The 20,475-nt window shown below is 36.6% G+C and overlaps 1 protein-coding gene across 1 annotated transcript in view; it reads left to right on the top strand.

Moving 5' to 3' along the window:
* VCAN (versican) overlaps positions 1 to 20,475 on the top strand; it is a 91,326-nt gene that overhangs the window by 29,062 nt on the left and 41,789 nt on the right. Inside the window, exon 6 of the mRNA XM_004678428.2 lies at positions 4,064 to 6,757. Within this exon, the coding sequence (XP_004678485.1) occupies positions 4,064 to 6,757 (2,694 nt within the window). The remainder of the gene's footprint in view (positions 1 to 4,063; positions 6,758 to 20,475) is intronic.

Raw genomic sequence — 20,475 nt, 5'->3', positions numbered from 1 at the left:
CCTTTAAATTGCCTTTATTTCCCATGTCCTTTGTTCAATTAAACTTGGAACTAGCAACAGTAGTCCAGAAAAAGCTAAATAAGGACCCACCAGTCCATACACCAGCTTTCTGACATACTTTTCACTTTTAAAATTGTCTTGCCTATCTAGTCTGCAGTTTATTAAGTCATACTCTAACCATTGGCATCAAAATTTATCTTTCCTGATTAGTATTTTTAAATTATTTTGTTTATTGAAACTGTTAGCAAAAAGCTTTTGAGTTTGAATTTGAATCTCATTGTAATTCAACCTTCACTCTTTCCCCAACTTTGAACCCAGAATCAACTGATTGAACATTCACTCTATTGTTGAATTCCCATGTCCATAGTCATTGACATATAAAAAGTTTATATAGAAGAAATATTTTGAAATTAGCCATTTCTCATAATAATAAGCAGCATGAGTATGAGTTAAATCAACTACCATGCTGCTAATAGGGCTTTTCTATTAGGAAAATCTGCCTCATGTCTCACAACAGAAGCACAGACAAGATAGTCAACAGGACATAAAATACATAAGAACAGTAATATAAAACATCTGTGTGGCAGACAGCTGCAAACATTGGAAAGGAGATTTTGTGGGAAAAGGAACATGCTAGTTCTTGTTGGCTTCCTTAATAATGATGTTGAAGGGGCCCTGGGAGTTTTCCAAGACAAAAGCTTCTCTATTCCCTCTGGAAGGACACTGGTGGCATAATCTAGAGTTGTGTTTTCACCTTCATCATAGTTATTATTAATATAAGGACATTTCTTCTAACTCTTTGTAGATGTATTTGTGTTTTAAAAAGCCATTTAATTTTCTTGAAGTGGTTGAAACAAGTGGCACAAATGATTAGATTTACCAAATTATAGTGGAACTAAGCTGTTAAATTGACAAAAAATTTCTCCCAACCCCAAAAGGAAGTTTGAGGTTTTTCATTTTGAATAGTAAAATTAATTAACTGAATTATAAGCAGAATTTTGAACAGGGCTCTAACATTATTATAAACTTTTGTCTTTAAAAACCCAGTTGTTTAAATCCTGCCTTTGTAAAGGAGATTCTCTGTGACATCTTGTTATCACTTTCCTATGGAATGGAATTAGGAAAGTCTGCAAACTGGACAGGGGGCATTGACAATGACATGTAGTTCTTTACTTTTTAAAAGCAAAGTCCTTCATTTGTAGAACACTACAAATATCTTTTCTTAATTTTTAAGAAGGTTGTAGCAGAGACCTGGGTTGGAACATGGGAAGACTCAATTCATAGACCCTCTGTTTGGCTCTAATACAATGTCACCTCCATTTAAACTGATTTTATCAGCCATGGACATACTAAGAGGGAAAAAGCAAACTTAACTTGCTTGTTGTTATTATTAATAATATGATTAAATTTTCTTTAATATATAACATTCTGTTTATATTGTTTCTGTGGGAACTTTCTCTGTATGTGCATTCTACTCTTTCCCCCAGTGAATTCAGTTATAAGAAAAATATACTTGGCAGTTAAATGAGGTAACAGTTGTGGAATTTTAGGAGACAGAGAATTGATTAAAAGAAAAAATAGTCAACCACACCTTGTCTCCTTAACTTGTCCATGTCAATCAAAAGAGACCAAAGCTTTATAATAGAAAATGAATACAGAAATTATTTTTTTGAAGATTTATTTATTTATGCATACAGAATTGGGGTACAGGCCAGAGGTGCAGGGGCAGTGAGAGGCTTTACCAGAGACAGAGTGCCGAGCAGAACAGACAGATGACCAAAGCACGGTGGTGGTGGTGGGCATGTCAGGAGAGGTCTGCCATGCCTTGTGGTCACCTCCACGGTGGGGATTGAACTCATGCTAAAGCGGCTTTAGCTTCTTAGTGCTGCACTTTAACCTGCTGTGCTACCAGGGAGGGCCAGAAATGATTTCCTTTTAAAAATCAAGAAAAGGTTATATGACATGTTTTAAAAGTCCAATTCTTTTTAAAATTAGTTTTGTTTTAAGATAAAAGAATAAAGTGTCAGCATTGAAAGAATATTTAAATATACCATAACAATTAATGACCACCAAGTTCTCATTATAAGGCGGATGACTCTGGGCTTTAAATTACAGTCTGGGGGTTGACCACAGCTAACTAACAACTCATACCAGACAAAAATGAAGGCGCCTATGAAACCGCTAATCTGATTTAGAACAAAATCACATTATTTTATCACTGAGTTTTTGCATAGACTTGATTTTTTCCTACCATGCCCGACCTGATGCAGAGGCTTCCCAAATGTCAGCCTCTCTGCACCAGAGCAATGGTATTGTTACAACTGAAGGCCCCACGTCATGCGTCACAGTCACGCAGCCTGCAGTTCATGCTAGACTTCACTCCGTGTTGTACTTCAGTCAACTGTACGAACGTAGACAATGACGTGCATTTATCATTATATCAGGCCGAACAACTTCACTGCCTGAAGCGTTAAGTTTGATGGAGTAAATAGAACTCAAAAGTACCTAATTTTGTTTTCTAAGGAAAACTCCTGTTTTGGGATTATTTGGACTAAAACATAAGAGATACGTACTACAGGTCACAGGTTTTATCAGGGAGATAGGGTGTCGCACTTACAACTAGCTGTAAATCATACCGTATGTAGCCAAACAATGACCATTGTTTTTCTCGGAACAATTCTTTCTGAGTTTAGTGGCAATAAGTTTCTAATTTTTGAAAATACGATATTTTTTTAAAGCTTTATTTATTTATGCCTACAGAACTGGGGCACAGGCCAGAGGTGCAGGGGCAGTGAGAGGCTTCATCAGAGACAGAGTGGGGAGCAGAACAGGCATACTGAGATACACTGCTGAGGGGAGAGTGGGTGGGTCAAGGGAGGTCTGCTAACCATTTGGGTCATCACCACCCTGGCTGGGAATTGAGCTCATGCTGAAGTGGCTTTTTAGCTTTGTGGTGCTATGCTTTAACCTGCTCTACCACCAGGGAGGGCCCCAAAATACAATTTTTATAAAAGCAAAATCTTTTTGTGCTAGATGATGGCATGATCCTGATGTTGAGAAGATTTCTTGTCAGCCGTGCCGTCACTTTTATACACAATTTAAATTTCTTTAAACAAACCAAGGCTTTCCTGTAAATCTGGAGGCATTATAATGCAGCATTTTATGATACAACATGCTACTTTCTATTGCCTGAGTCCTTGTTTCTGGTGTTCAGGGTTGTTGCTGTGTTCTGAATTACATATTTAAAATGTTTCATGTGGGTACTTTACTTCCTGTTCTACCTTTGTGATTCATGCTAAAGTAAGCGTGGAACCCAAGCTCCTAACATACATACATAGAGTATAGAGCATAAAGCAAAACAAATAGGAGTAAAACAAATGCACAGCAGCCTATGCCAGAAACATCTTATAATTTATTGGAAAGAAGCCATGAGAGTTGAAAGGGAGACCAAGACAAATATCCAACACCTGGAATGAAGTGAAGAGTAGTATTAAAAAAGTTTAATATCCTGTTTTTATTAAAGCCTCCACATTATGGACAGTGTGACAGCTTAATTGTAACTCAGCTACATTTGATGTGGCTTTTTGTTGTTCTGCAATCTGAGGCACTCCCTCCCCCCTGAGACACTAAGGAAGAAGAAAAAAGCTAGAAGCTGGGTACAGGAGCTTCCAGAAAAGTTGTACTAAGTTCTACTAGCCTTCAAATGGTTGCTATAGTTTCTGATAAATAAAACCTATCTACTGTTTCTTAACTTTGTATTGCTATTTTTTGAATTTCATGCCTTAAAACTGTTCATCTCCTTAACAGTCCTTAGTACAATCATTCACACCTATGGGTAAAAGCAGTTGTAACCCTGACGATTGAAAACAAGTGCTCAATTTGTGACAGTTAAATGTTCAGTTGTCTGCCTTTGGATTAACTTTAGTATAGTTTTTAGAATCCCCTCCATCACAGAACAACTTGGGCTCACCCAAAAATGCACAGCAACATTTATCAGACACTGGACATACAACAATTTTTATTAGTGACTTGTCTAATCAACTCTTTGAAATTATTTTTCTAGCTAAAGAGAATATATCAGAGGCTACAACCATCGAACTGAATATCCTCGCAGAAACTGCATCACCCAGTTTATCCAAAGAACTGGTACCCGACAGAACTACACCCATCATCCCTTTAGCCACTGAGTTACCTCTCATTACAACAGAGTTCCCTCCTGTGGGAAATATAGTCAATGTTGAACAGACAGCCACAGTTCAAACTCAATCTCTCACACATACATTAGCCACTGAATCCCCCACACCTGCTGGGAGCACCAAGGAGCCTTTAGATATGAGCTACTACACACCTTTTACATCAGGACCACTTGAAAAGCCAGACATATCTAAAATTGAGGAAGAAGTGTCCCAAGTCATCATAGAAGATGTACAAACACAAGAATCAGTTACACAAGTTGAACAGATAGAAGTGGGTCCCTTGGTAACAACATCTATGGAAATCTCCAAGCACACTCCTTCTAGGGAATTCTCTCCCACTGAAACATCATTTGTTTCTGCAACCATGGCCCTGGAATCCAAAACTGAAAAGAAAACAGTAAGCAGTATTCCCGAATCAGTGACCACAAGTCATGATAGTTTCACCCTGGGAGAAGAGGAGAGTGATAGAACATTTACAGCTAGCTCTAGTCAAAGCACCCCAACATTTAGCCAAATTCCTGAAGTCGTAACAGTGTCAAAGACTTCAGAGGACATCGTCTCCACTCTGCTAGAACTTGCAGAGTCAGTCTCGGCATCCACGACTGTTCCTGTGACACTACCTGACAGTGAAGCATCATCCATGGACAGCTGGGAAGAGAAACAAACTAATGGTAGGATAACTGAAAATATCTCTGACCAGTATGTGTCCATCACACCTTTCCCATCACAGCTACATACAGAAGTAGAATTGTTTCCTTATTCCAGTGATAAAAAATTAGTTGAGGGGTTATCCACAATTATGTATCCCTCTCTAGAAACAGGAATGACAGAAGGAAAAGAAAGAACAGAAGTAGAAACAAGGGTGGTAGTAGAAGAATTTACCACCCCGGCTGGATTAGAGCCAGAAGGCTATGAAGATACTACAAAGTCTGTTGGGAGTGTGACAACAGTGCACCTGACCCACAGTACTTTAGATGCGGAGGTGATCACTGTATCCAAGTGGTCATGGGATGAAGACAATACGACCTCAAAGCCTGTAGGACCCACAGAACATACAGGTTCTCCACAACTATCCTCTGCCTTCCATACACCTATGGGAGTTAGTGAAAAAGATGAAGGAATGCCAAGCTTTACTGAAGATGGAGGGGTTGAATTTACTCTTATCCCAGAGAGTACACAAAAGCCCCTGGAGGAATTTACTGAGGAAGAAACAGCAGTCAAATTTCAGCCAACTACATCAGCTGGTGTTGCAGAAACTTCAGCTGTGAGAGAAACTACAACTGAAGAAAGAGTTTCACCTGTTACAAGCACAGAGGGCATAGTTGTTTCTACAAGTACAGAAGGAAGAGCTTGGGATGAAGAAGGTGTGGATGTCTCTAAGCCCTTACCGACTGTCCCTCAGTTTGCACACACTACAGATGTGGAAGGATTGGCATTTGTTAATTACAGTAGCACCCAGGAGCCTGCTACTTATGTAGACACCTCCCGTACCATGTCTCCCACTGTCGTTCCCAAGACAGAATGGGGAGTGTTGGTACCTTCTGTTCCATCGGAAGATGAAGTTCTAGGTGAGCCCTCTCAAGACATACGTGTCGTTGACCAGACTCAGCTAGAAGCAACTATTACTCCTGAAACTATCAGAACAACTACAAAGATTAAACAAGAAACCACTCAGGAAAAATTTCTTTGGAAAGAACAGACTTCGGAGAAACCAGTTCCTGCTTTTAGTTCTACAGTTAGCACAGTTGAAGACTCCAGGACACCTCTGAGTGAACAAGAGAGTGATGGGTCAGCATATACAGTCTCTGAAAACATATTGGTAATAAGTTCTGAGAGAATCCCACGTTTGGAAACAACTCCAGTTGGAAAAATTGAGCCCAGTGTGTCTTATCCATCGGGTGCTGCTACTGAGCACAAAGAGGAAGTAGATGAAGGGGTGACACTAACATCAGGTATGGGGCCAGTGGCGTCTTTAAGTCCAGGGCCTGAACAAGAACATGAAACAGAAGGTACTATTCCGTCACCTGTTAGCACCAGTGTTACCCAGCTTATCGAGGAAACTACCCCTGACAAAAGAGAGAAAACATCCCTAGATTATATTGATTTAGGCTCAGGATTATTCGAAGAGCCCCAAACCACAGAATTTTCAACAGTTAAAGCCACCATTCCAAGTGATATCACTGCTGCCTTCAGTTCTGTAGACAGACTTCACACAACTTCAGTTCTCAAGCCATCTTCAGCACCCACTGAAAAACCACCTCTTATTGACAGGGAACCAGGAGAAGAAGCAACCAGTGACATGGTAATCATTGGTGAATCAACATCTCATGTTCCTCCCACTACCCTTGAGGATATTGTAGCCAAGGAAACAGAAACTGACATTGATAGAGAATATTTCACAACATCAAGTACTCCTGCTACACAGTCAACAAGACCACCCACTAGAGAAGACAAAGAAGCCGTCAGTTCTCAGACACTTTCCACTACAGAACCCCCGACGGGGACAAAATTCCGTCCTGATATAAATGTATATATTATTGAGGTCAGAGAAAATAAGACAGGTAAGTCTTTGCTTTCTAGACATACCAGTCAAGGCAATCAGCATTTTATCTTGAAAATTACTTTTGGAAAAAAAAAAAAAATCAACATATCAAATGCTGCCATTAGAAGATAACTGGAGTGTGAAAAATGCTATGCTTTAGCTTCATATATTTGTACAAGAATTGGAAGAATTTGTTAAACAATTTGGAAGAATGTTAGATACAATGTTATTTTTAAAGTCATAAGAAGCCCTGCTTTGTCATCTAATATAACCAAATCATCACTGTTACATCACTTCTGAACATGCCAAGCAAAGTGTTTTAATTTCAGTGTCTTTCCATGCCTTACTACTCAAGTGTAGTACTAGACTGTGTTAACATTCCATTGGTCTTTAACTATTAACCTTCAGCACTTACTCTGTGGACGGCTACAACCAAATTGCGTATACCTAGGGCTGATAGACATCTAAAGGTTTGCTTTGGTTTTTCTCTTGCAGGATTTTATAGGTTTTTTTAAATCACTTGTGGGTAGGTAATATGCCTATAGTTTAAGTTATCTGAATGTGCATTTGAGGGTTTTTTTTTTTTTAGGTTTTTGTCTGTGTGTTTTGATGAGGTTTTGAATTTAGAATAAGTACAGTCTATCTCAGTTCTAGGAAATGCTGTGCTTCACTGTTGAAATGTAATTTTAAGTGGATATGTCAGCGTCATCTTTGTTCCTGATAACAAGGTTGTGATGCTATTTATTTTATGATTTAATTGTTTTGTCTCTAGGAATATTTGCAATGTCATGTATGCTGCTCGAATATTTCTCTGGCAAAATTCTTAAAAGCTGTTTTTTTTAAATAATCGTCATTATCAAACATAACATTTCTTCTTAAACATTAGTCCATACCATTTGTTTTTTTTTTAATTTGGTAAACTGAGTTGATAATATAAGACCTAGACAGTTGGAAAAATCAAGTCAGATTTGTTTGTCTCTTAAATTTAGAAATCGGTTTTAGTTAAGTTGTTATATACTAGTTTTGATATGAGAAGTCAATGAAGAAATACACATTTTTCATTGTTCTGGCTCTGAAAAGTCATGCTTTTCTAGGAAAGTATCTCTTGCTGGTGGGATATCTACCCCAGGCTGTAGTTTTTGTTTTTTTTTTTTGAGAGTGATGATGTCCTAAATCGAGCACTGAGTGGTGTACCTCTTGGAAACAGTCAGGCAGCCCTTTTGTAGGTCAGCTGACTGTACTGGTAGAGGTCGAAATGACACAGCTTCTGTGGCTTCTGCAGTGAGTGGTAGAAAAGGATTATAGTCCAAGATTTGAAGTTAATCTTCACGTTCAATATTATTGTAAGAAGCCAGGATTACAGCATAGTTGTCTTGTTAATGTTGTTGTTTCTTGGAAACCATAACATATTTCCTCTCACATTCCTTTCCACCTCTTGAAACTGAAGTTGGAGAACAAAAACAGTTGCCAAGTAGTGAGAAGGAGGATTGTGGTTACTAGAGTTTCCACAGGGCCGAGAAGATATTACTATGAGGAAGAAGAGAAATAAAAAGAAGTGAAAAGGAATTTGTATTATGCATAGTTTGGGAATTTAAAAATCACTTGAATGACTAAGCAGAAGATTTTCCCAATTTAGATTATTCTCATGTTAATGTAGACACCAAGTTTAACCCAGTAACATAGAAAACAATAAAAGATATTCTGCATTTAAAAAAAAAAAGACAAAAACAGAAAAAGAAACTCTTCTAAATGGGAAAATGTGTATCAAGTGCAGGGTGATCAAATTACAGAATGGAAATAGTGAAACTCAATCTCCATGGATGATATGGTAGGCATCAGAAGCAAAAATCATAACTTTATAAATGGTGACTTGGAAGGGAGCATCTGAGTAACCTAATCCAGAAACCAAGGTGTATGTTTACCTGTGAGTTGTCAACTTAATTCAGCATGTCTGGGAGACATGACTAGTTGTTTCCTCTTCTTTCCTTCTACTTTTAAAATGTAAGACCATGATTCATCTTCTAACTAGTTTTTGTTCAACATAAAGAACAATAGGCCAGAGAACTCTGTGGAAAAAGAATACTTGATATCTTCATTAGGACAGGACTCCCGTGTGTATTTATGGGTGTGTGGCGGGATCCATAGGTGTTGGAGGGTGGTGGTAGGGGAGAGGTGGAGTGTGTATTCCCTCCATATCAGCTTCCTATCATTTAGTTACTGCCATATCAACTCCCTCCTTTTTTTCCCTTCTGTTTCTCTCTCTGATCACCGTATTATTTTGTGGTTCACATATGCTATTTTCTTTAAGGCTAAAAGCACTGGTTATCATCTTGATAAGACAATGAGAGACTTACTCAGATCCAGCTGTTTAGTTTTGCTAATTTTATGGGGTTTTTTTTATAAGAAATTTAATTTTTCAGACATTTAATACTTTAAAAATGGAAAATTTTAAAGCAGATGTTAAATTAATGAGTTCCAAAGCATGCATTAAAAAGGAAAAAAAATACACATGTGCTTGAAAAACCAACTTTTTTTTTTTTTTGTATCAAGAACATTTTTCCAGGCTGGAAAATTCTTGGTACATGTATGAATTTGTGTGAATCTATTCACAGTCCTAGAACCTATCTCTATACATTCAAGTGAGCAAAAATATCACCCATGCAACCATCAACCAACACATTCATATATACATATATATATATATATATATTTTTCTGCACTCTGCAAGTCATATAAATCTTGATTTTTTTCTTTTTTTTTACTACTATGAAACAAAACATGTTACTCAGGACATGTTTATGTTAGATTTGCTCAAATGGATCTTAATAACAACTTAGGGTGCTATTGCTGGAGGGCAACTGTAGTTAGTAGTTAAAAAAAATCTGAAGGAACTTTTCAGCTCATAAAATGTTTATGACCTGAAAAATGCTATAGGGTGTGCTTAACAGTGGGTTGGGGATACTGAAAACATGACTCCTGTCTATTTCAGGAGTAATTTGCACACCTGCATTTTGAAAATCTTTTTAAAGGTTTTTTTTTGTAGATGTGTATGAAGTCTATTGAGTTTAAAGGAGCAAGAAGAGTTTCTTTAATTTTGGACTTTTTAAAATACAATACTCCTCTGAATCATCTGAAATGTGTGACAGCTGAGTGTGACAGAATTGTGTTTTTAAAGATAGATAATGGTATCTTTAAATCAAATTAAAATTTCAAGCTATAGTTATAAAAGCAAATATAACTATTGAAATGCTCTGAATTATAACCTTAAAATAGGTGGTTTATTCAATTTTTTAAGCAAGTTCATATAAACTACATGCTTTTGGCACGCTGGCTTGGTGTTATTTGTTTTGACAGGTGTTCTAAGTAAAAGGCAGGTATAAAGCCAATGTTAAACCCAAACAATATAGTTATTAAGATATTGATAAAATGATTCATGCAATATTAAAGATTACTGAGATTTTGAGAACAAATTGATAAAGGCAGTCTAAAAAAGATAATTTTGGCCTCTCACTTAGAATTCATTTTGCTTGGTCTCCTCATTGAGAATTGTGATATCTTATTGTTTACTTCATTTGGAAATAACTCCCATATAATTGATCCCTCTGCATTTCTGTCTATATATATTGCAAAAAAAATGTAAAAGGTTTGTATTCTGAATATGATGGTGTTAAGGAAAGGGAGACGAATACAGGGCATTGGTTTGGGGCAAATAACAATATTACTCAAATGAGGACACCAACATCATTTTAAAAAAACAATGTTTATATAAAATAGTTAATATAATTTTAAAAAATCACATATTCCCATCTTTATAGAATTATTGATGTAAAAGTAACTTAAGATTATTTGTTATAATCAGATCCCTTTCACATAAACTTTTTTTTCAGTGTTTCCATAGTTTGAGATTAAGAGAGTGTCTATTCTGGTTTATGTTTGAAAGAGATTAGGAGCCCCAATTTTGTGCCACCTTCCCCTCACTCCCTGTGGAAGTTTCTAAAATAACATGTGCCTCCAAATAGCTAGAAAGAGAATGCTGTTATGTAGGTTATTCAAAGTAAGTCAGAGATAGTTACTCATTCCTGAATGAATATATTCGGGGGGGGGGGCATTTTTAAAATTGGTCTGGTTATCAGCACCTTTATTTCATGTTAATAATACATGCTATTAACATTTTCATAACTGTGATGTTGAATGAAGCACATCAAACTTGTCTAATTTTAATCATATTGATGCTGACGTTTAATCAAAATAATGTGCATTACATTCGGAAAATTATATGTATGTGCAGAGCCAAACATCATTATGCTCACACTTGATGCTTTCAGACCACTTTTTTTTTCAGACCACTTTTTTTTTTATATATATATCATCATGTTTAAATCGCAAAGATAATTTGTGAGTCAACTAGAGAAAGTCTTGCCAATAGGCAAATGGAGACACACATGTTCTAATTCTTTTGGCACTGGGTCTGAGGTTCTTGGCACTCCTTGGAGCATTTCTGGAATGAGGTGATGGTTTCCCCTGATGAACGTACAGCAGTGGTGACACTCTGTTGGCTCGGGGGCTGCTCTGTCCATCAAGTTCTGAAGGACATAGATTCTGGAAACTCTGACTTCTCATTGGCATCCTATTGGTTATTTAGGTTTAGTTTGCTGCTCAGCTGGGCCATGGTGTTGTTAATCAGATACCTGCCATGGCAAGGTAGCGCTGGTTCTGGACTTCTTTCCTGCAGATTTTTGAAGCACATCCCTGAATGTGGAGGGGCTGGTGCCTGCATACCTGACTGTCCCTCTTCGCTAGACTCCGGGTACACTCCTTGCCAGGGAAATGAGTGACTCTCTACAGGGAATTCCCCACCCCTTCTTGGCTGTTCAAATCTTGAATAGGATTGAGTTCCTCTCCTACTAGTCAAAGAAAAGGGAAGAAAGTGTTTAATTTCTTCCTTTTCTATTGTGTGAGGAGAAGATTGACCTTAATGTTTCTAGGTTATTAATCTTAACACTACAGACAGACCAAAGATTACCTTCTCAAGTAGCCTTCCTAAGTGAAATATTTTGTGTATACAATATATACCATCCCATACAGATGTGCATATGCACATATAGACACTATTGTTAGAGTCCTGTGGCTGTTTTATTAACTCACTACACTTGAAGAAAAAAAAATAAGAAATTAAAAATGTTTTCCACAGGTTGAGGGTTTAATGATAAAACAAATGTTCCATAGATAAAAAAAGAACTTAACTGCCTTCCTATTATTAACCAGTGCTTGTTTCTAGAAATGGCATTTGCAACCATTATTAAAACTACTACTGAGATGGGGTGTTATGCAAAGACAAAAACCACTTAGTTATTGTTGGTGATATTCTCAAGAGAAAGGAACATGCTGTCTTCCAGTTAAGTAGAGTAAATCAAGGTTTAGCTTCAGATAAGTATGTAATAGGTCTCGTCCTTTTACAGATTCTAAACGGGACACAAAATAAACCTGAAGTTTGGCTCTGCTCCCAAGGACTTTGAATGCATACTAGAGAGCCAATATTAACACAATCAAATACAATTAGAGCACAAAAAACACATAAATTACACATTGAGTAATGTGGTATTGTAAATGACACATGTGGTCAGCAAAGGGAAGGAATCAGTGAAGGCAGGAAAGTTAGGGAATGCTCCATGAAAAGGAAAGCCTCCTTGCTGGATGGTAGATTTAAAAAAAAAAAAAAACAAAAAACTGCTGCTGGAAGTCAGTTACTTGCCCATTGTTTTGTCACTGAGGCTCCTCAGGGATGCTGTGGAGCATTAAGTATCACCCGCTGTTCATTAAATATGGCTGGGATCACAGAGAGGGCGTTCTCTCCTGCAGAAACTGATGCCTTCTTAGAATGCATCTAGAAACCCATACAGGTTCATAGAAACCAGAGATGCTTAGTCAGCTTCTAAGAAGGAAGAGTTCTCATTCTATTCCTTATCTATTCATACTTATTTTTTTTTTTAAGGTTTATTTATTTATGCATACAAGAACTGGAGTACAGGCCAGAGGTGCAGGGGTTTGAGAGGATTCACCACAGACAGTGTGGGGAGCAGAAGAGGCAGATCAGCTGAAATGCACTGCTGAGGGGAGCAGTGGGAGTGTTAGAGGTCTGCCAAGCCAGGTGGGTCCCTTCCCTGGCAGGGAACAGCTTCACAGTGCTGCACTTTAACCTGTTGCACCACCATACTTTTTGATAAAGGTAGCATTTTCTGTAGGTTTAGGACATTTGACTGAAGCCATGAAGTTTCGTGGCTTGGAGTTATACACATGTGTAAATAGCCTAGAACAACTTTTTAGAGTGCCTGCTTATCTAAAAAGATCATTTAAATGTTTGCAGCATCTTGGTACTAGTGAAATTTGAATCAGTTTTATAGAAGCAGATGCTATATATTGGGACATCTAGAGTTAATCTTTTCATATCTGTAATGTGGACTCAGAAATTTCTTGACTTCACTGTTGGAATTTTTTTTTTTTTTAAGATTTATTTATTTGTACATACAGAACTGGGGTACAGGCCAGAGGCTCAGGGGCGGTGAGAGGCTTCACCAGAGACAGAGTGGGGAGCAGAACAGGCAGATCGATGAAGTACACTGCTAAGGGGAGCAGTGGGCGGGTCAGGAGAGGTCTGCCGCGCCATGTGGTCACCTCCGGGGCAGGCGGGGATCGAACTCATGCGGAAGTGGCTTTAGCTTCTCAGTGCAGTGCTTTAACCCGCTGCGCCACCAGAGAGGGCCAACTGTTGGAATGTTTTGAAGGAAAAATTGAGAAATGATCAATGCATAGAAACAATATTTTTAAAGCTTTGACCCTTGTTCTTCCTCAAATCATAGGGATTATACAAGGAACATATGTCTATCATTATAGATTTATATATACACACATATAGGTAGCATACACAAATACAGAAATACATGTGTACATATATGTGTATGTGTATAATATGATTCCACAAAGTCATGTAATCCTCACACATGAGGTACCACTATACTACAAATTAATTTTTGAAGCACACTCTGTGATATCCTAAAGGAACACAATGGGCAGTCATTTGACGCAGTCATTTTGACCCATAGAAGAGGCCGTTGTTCAGTTTATGTGAGGAAAGAGCCTTTGGAAACAGAACTGGGTCCACCATCAGTACTGTGATTTGTGTTCTGTTTAGTCTTGAGTAACTTGCTCAGTCTCAAGTTCTAAAAGTGATAATATGTAATGACACTTGCTAAATGCAGTCTAAGTTAAATACTCCGTAAGTGACTACCAGGCACTACCACAGTGCTTGGGACATATCATCCAGCTAATGCAAACTAACTTCCTCTCTGTTTTAGGAATTATTTCATTCCAAACTTCTAAATGGAGGAAAAATTAGATAGTTTTATACTAGGTAAAATTGACTTATCTTAAAATTCAAAATGACTTGGAAGTCAAATATAGTTATATTACAGCATCTGCTTAACTGCAAGAGCTTATTAAAACTCAAAAAAAAGTTTATATATTTTTACATTGTTGTGTTTGTGTAGAGTGATGACATTTTGGGTGCAATCAGGAGCAGCTGCAGCCCTTATTTAAAATGTAAATACAGTATTTATTCTATAATGCTGAAGCATAGGGGTTTACTCTCTTTATGCTCTTTTTCATATATGAAAATTTGGCTTGTGATTTTTGTAACTGCCAATCAGCTTAGTGGGATTTCCCAAAGAAAAAGATCTTTTTGTAAATTCTTTATAAACTTTTCCAGGTACTGGGTCTAGTGTCTTCTTGCATATTAATAGAAGGCATGGGCATTCCCTGCTGTCTTTTTTTTGTTGTCAAGGAGCCCCCCTCTCCATCTCCACACAGAGATTACATTCTTCTCGCTAAAAGGCTTTTGATCATTCATTTGTGCAATGAATAAAAAAATGTATTCACAGGCTCAGACAGTGTTCAGAACTTTTTGGGGGGGGGGTGTGGCATAGCTAAGGGAAGAGGCATGTAAAAATAAATGCTCTCCAAGGTTTTACTTTAATGAGGTAAAGCTGAAAATTTGTATATATTTAAGATGGCATTGCCTAGTTTTGACAGTTTACAAAATTTATATTGCATAGCAGGAAGGTCAGTTTGTCATATGCAAAAAAACAAAAAAAAAAATGACAACAACATCAAACAGTTATTTTGTGCCTTCATTGAAAGGTTAATTTTAAGAACTGAGCCCTATTTGAAGCAGTAGGAATGGTGATGTGTTTGGGTGAAAAAAATTGTAGTGTATTTTTTTCATTTGTTTTGAAGTGCTTTTAATTTTTTATGAAATATTGGAGACAGTAGAAAATACTTTCTTTCATTAAGACATCACACAGAGTACTGAGTCTGTATTTTTATTGCATTAAAAATTGTGACTCCTTAGTATGATAGTGCCGTGTTTAGACTTTTTGAAAATGAATTGGGAAGGAGGCAGCGATTTACTGGCAAGAGGGTTATAATTCTTCTTAAAAAAAGTGACTTGATTCTTTGGAGGAAAATAAATTACAGTAAACCTAAGTATTTGCTAGCATTATTAGGGTAATGTATAATGTGTATCTCCATAAATAGTTTAAGGTTTAAACAGGAGAGTTTAAAATGGAAAGATAGGTTCTCTGGAGTGAGAGAGTATAGTCATATTTCAGTATCTGTCTATACCTGGGCTTGCTTGCACACACGTATAAATCAGTGTTCATGACCTTGACTGGTTTCTAGTAACTTTCCCATTTGACTGTGTGGCACAGTCTCCTGGATTCTCACAAGGATGATTTAGTTTCTTTGGCCATATGCTGTACATAGTGGGCTTCTAAAGGCTTTGGTTGTTCTAAACTGAGAAAGGGGAAAACATATATATTTCTGGAAAGTATACGTGTATATAGTATATTTATTATTTTTTTTACTATTTTTTATCCTACCTTGCTCTGCTCTCTAGGGTATCCTTGTTATTATTTACAGATAAAACATGTTCTGCCCATCTCTTCACATTCACCTCCAGGAAATGTTTTATAGGTAATTGAAATAAAGACATTCAATCAAGTTACTCTGTGATTGCAGGGGGAAAAATAATGTAGTGTATAACTCAGTTGGGAAGGCAACTTGAAATAATTAGTAAGCAAGTAAGTATATAATAAAGGCTAATTGCTCCCTTTAGTAAAAGGAAAAAATTGAGGTAATATGAAATGTTAATATAGAAAGCAAAGTCCCAGAACTGACCTCCCAGACTCTCTGGACCCTCATGGCTCACCGTGGAGCCCCAGGAGGGTTTGGAGCAACATTAACCAGACATCAGCCTTATTGCCATGCCATGTGGGGGTTGAAAGCCACAGGAAATAGCCCAGTAAGTAAATATTCCCACACATCTTCTCAATCCTAGCTTTATAGCAGAATTACATGGAGCTTCCAGATAAAAAAGTACCTACAGGCCCATCATCACCAAAATCTGAATCTGACCTAGTGAGGGGGTTTCAGACACCTGTATTTTTTTGTTTTTATTGTCCTTAGATTTGCTTCCTTGACTAATTTTTTATTATTAAGTATCTATTTTAAGATGTACCCCATGTGATTTTGCTGCATGCACCATGAGTGGTGGACAATACTGGTAAACTAAAGGGTTTCTGTCTTTCAGACAGCAGGCTGCAGCAGACATTCCTAGGAAGAAGACCTGTTTTAAACGCCTGCCAGTTTAACTATTCTTTACTAATTTGGAGAAAGGAATCCCTATGATTCAGTCTCCCACTCAGGGAAGTGAAAAATCACATTTGGGAATATAGGTTTTGTTACACAAGTATTAAATGAAACTTGGAAGAAAACAAATATCATTAAAGTGAAGGTTTTTAAAACTTCCAGGAATCTTTGTAAGACTGAGGGTGGAGAATAGATCTTGAATTACCCAGAGTTGCATAACTTACTTTGTGTACCCATGTGATTTTTTTTCTCTATCAAAATCAAAAGGAAATGGAAAAATGTGTACCTGTGACTTAAGGTGTTTTTGGCTGTACTGCCAAAGTAAATTTGTACTTGAGGAAAACTGTGAGTGCTTTTTACCCTGATACAAGCCTACGTGGACTTCTGGATTGAGAAAGAAAATGAGTGATAGTAAAAATATTCAAACTGTGTCTGCCCATCCAAATTGCCTGGGTATTTTTAATCGTAAACATTTTTATTGTTTGAGTTATCTGGTTCTTGAATGTACCTTAGAATTTGATCTGTTTAAATAGCCAAAGAACAACAATTTCTTCATTTCAAAATGCAAATCTTTTGAAGGGAGCTGTTAATCTAATAGAACGTAAGCTTTTTCTTTTTCAATGATAAATAACAGCATAGATAGTTTTCCAACCAATTCCCCCAAATTGGGTTAAGAAGGTAGAGTATAAAAAGCATCATGTGTTTAAAGGATCTCTTCATTCTAACTGTGGAACATAAGGGAGACCAAAATATAAAACAAGGGAGACCAAAATATAAAACAAATAGGGAACTTATAAATAGGAAACAATATGACTTAGATCCCATGGCATACAATGAAAGATACAGTCAATTTACAGTGAGAAATTCTAGAGAGATACTTTGGGTCACTGTATCTTCAACACGAATAATTTGAAGGAAGGTAATTAAATAATCCAAGTTGAGGAGAGTCCTTCTTGACTACCTGCCTGAAATGGGGAAGAGGAGGATATGGGATAGGAACATCAGTTGCTGGGGTTCAATGAAGAGCTTCAGGGGATGTACTAGGCAGAGAGTGATAGGCAACAATATACATGACAATGATAGATGTGGGTCACTTGATGGCAATGAAGAGATCAGGTGGAGATGACTGGAAACTAGTTATTCCTGACTTTTGAAGAAGAGAGTGGTCATACTTAAAGGTAAAGCAGTGTTTGGTAAAGTTTAGCTAAGTAGCTATAGTTTGGGGGGCTTTGAATGAAATATACACATGCTTACATGTGGGAGATAATTTATTTTACTTTAGTGAGACTTTTTAACTTAAATTTTATATTTTTGATGTGACCAAAGCACTTTCTGGTTTTAGGATATCTGGTTTCTATCTGTTTGTCCGCCTGTCTATCTATGGTTTGACAATGTTAAAGAAAATAAAACAAAAGATAATGAAAGTATTGCCCTATGATTGGCTTGAGTTTACTAGTTCTACTTTTCAGGAAACATTTAAAAACAAAAACAATCTGGCTTATTCTCTCTCATATAGCTCATCTTATTGTTCAGAGATGCTCCGAAGTGCCAAATTCCTTGATCGTGCTATTCCTCCAGGAAAGCCATTACTCCTTAAAAACTGGGGGTTTTGAAGTACCTGGGGCCTTTTTTGTAATGAAGAAGAGCCCACACTTCCTCAGTGCACTTAGAGCTGATGACTCTATCAAAACATATTCTTTCCACTTGAAGGAACAGTATTATTAGAGGGTTATTTGAAATTGAGAAGAGAAATTACCCTCATTTATCATCCCCATAACATGTTTTTCTCTTGAAAGCAAGGCCACCAGAAATGCTTAAATTGTTTATACTCATATATTGCCTTTTCTGAGTATAAAATTCATGTATTGAGAAAAATTGGGCTCCTTGCTCCGCCAGATGAGGCTGTCAGTTTAAGATAGCATGCTGGGTGGTGAACCGAATGTACCTCAGTCAGCAGAACTAGTGTGGAGTGGGGATCATGTAATTCAATATTGATCTCCTAGTCTTTAATCTTTCTTATCTTTACGTGGATTGAGTATGATATAAGTATCACAATTTTTACTTATTAAGGTGATGAAGAATGCATAAACATTCGACAAGATTTGAGGAGGGTGTTTATATCATGATTACTACTGTCAATTTTTTTTTTTAACATCCTGAGTTTGTACCATGTTTATGGTCGCAAATGTTGAAGCTGTTCGGGAGTTAGGATACCTGAGTCAATTGGTTAAGATCATACTAGGTGTTTTTCTTCCTGTGTAAGGTGTCAGGTAGCATTTGGTTTTATTTAGGAACATATTAAAAGTGAGTGAAAGTGAAACATTTGTTTGTCTAGTGAATGGAGCTGTAAGTATGTGTTGAAAATAAGCATTGAAAGCACTACAAACTTTATTTAAATTTTGTAAGTGTTTCTCAAGCATTTCGATATGGTTGTCTATTATAACTTTAAAATAAACAAGGCATTTTTTTGTTGCACATTAAAATGAAATCTATTTTAATAAAGAAATGTGATCTTAATATATCCCCACTGAGTATATTGGTATACACTTAAATTTAATTAAAAGCTCTTAAACTTAAGTTGTAAGATTCCCTAAAGAGAACATGAACTTCACCCAGCTGCTTATGCATCTTAGCAACTATGTTTTGTGTCTGCTTCCAGTATGACTGGAAGACTTGTACTGTGTCTACAAAACTTTGCCATGAAGTGCTTAAAAATACGTGGTGAATAATCTGAGGTCAGCTGGCAATAAAGCTTTGTGTAAAATACCATTAAAAGATCTATTAACCATGGTTCTAGTATGCTCACGTCAAGCTATTAAAATAGCTTCATATAAACACAGAAAAGATTATGCATACACCTTGTAGAATTCTGTGGTTTAACTCTTAAAATTCAAATAAAAGTTATATTATCTTTAGAATAAGATTTTAAAATAGAGCAGTCTCTTATAATGACTTGTTCATGTAAGAGCTAGGAACAAGAATTACTCTATTAGGTAGTTCTGTTAGTACAATATAGAGCAGGTCATGATTTTGGAATGAAGTAGCTATTTTCAGTAGAGCACAGGTGTCCCCAACATACCCTGCAAAGAAATGTTTCTGGTTTGCAATAATTACAGCTCTTGCAATTCTCTAGTAATGTGAATGGGGAAGTGGGGGCAATGAAGAAAAATTTCAGAGACTGACTAAACCCAAATAAGCAAGTAGAAACATGGGTGAGAGTTACAGTCATAATAATAGAAGTATGGGTAGCCTGAGAGGATTCACCTGCTCATATCAGAGTGTACTCACCATATAATCCCCATGACATTTCAAACATTGGAAAACTCTCCAACTAAAAATAAATTGCAAATTAATTTAGAGAATCTGTCAGCAGATTCTCTTCAAAGGGTTAGCAAATTAACTTCAAAGCCCCAGGCAATTAACAAAACCCTCATTCAAAACTTTATTAAGCCTATACACAATTACATACATTATTTGTAGTTCTCATAGTCTTTCATAATAGTGAAAGGTAGACTTAAATGTAAGCCATCTAAGAAGGTGTTATTATTAAAATATTTCATTGTGATATCTTTAAAACATATACACATTAGTGACTGTTAAGTTTATAGTAACTGGTTTAGTGACTGAGCTTAGTTTTTAATTATATTATTTTGGGAAAAGGTAAGGTATTTAGTATTTTAAGTTTAGCAATTAGAAATTGATGCAACATCTATGGCAAAAATCATAAATTCACACATTTTTATATTAAACTAGAGATAGGCACTGATCTCACGTCTCTTATTCTAGAAATCTTGCATCCATTTGAATATCCACAGCCTTTATTTACATAATTGAAAAGAGCTAATGAAGAGAGTGAACAGGATGGCTATGTAAGAAATGAAATATAATGTGTGAAAGTCAAACAAGAAGGAGAGAGAGAAAGCCAACCCTATGCAACATGCGAATAGTATTTTATGGAAACAATACATTAAAAATGTGATTGGAAACAGAAGAGTAAAAGGGATAAATGTAAATAGGGATTCTTCTTTTTTAGTT

This window comes from Condylura cristata, unplaced genomic scaffold (assembly GCF_000260355.1).
Source record: "Condylura cristata isolate star-nosed mole 26May11 unplaced genomic scaffold, ConCri1.0 scaffold00007, whole genome shotgun sequence".
Classification (NCBI taxonomy): Eukaryota; Metazoa; Chordata; class Mammalia; order Eulipotyphla; family Talpidae; genus Condylura; species Condylura cristata.
The sequence above is the reverse complement of the archived record's forward strand: the minus strand, read 5'-3'. Positions and strand labels throughout refer to the sequence as shown.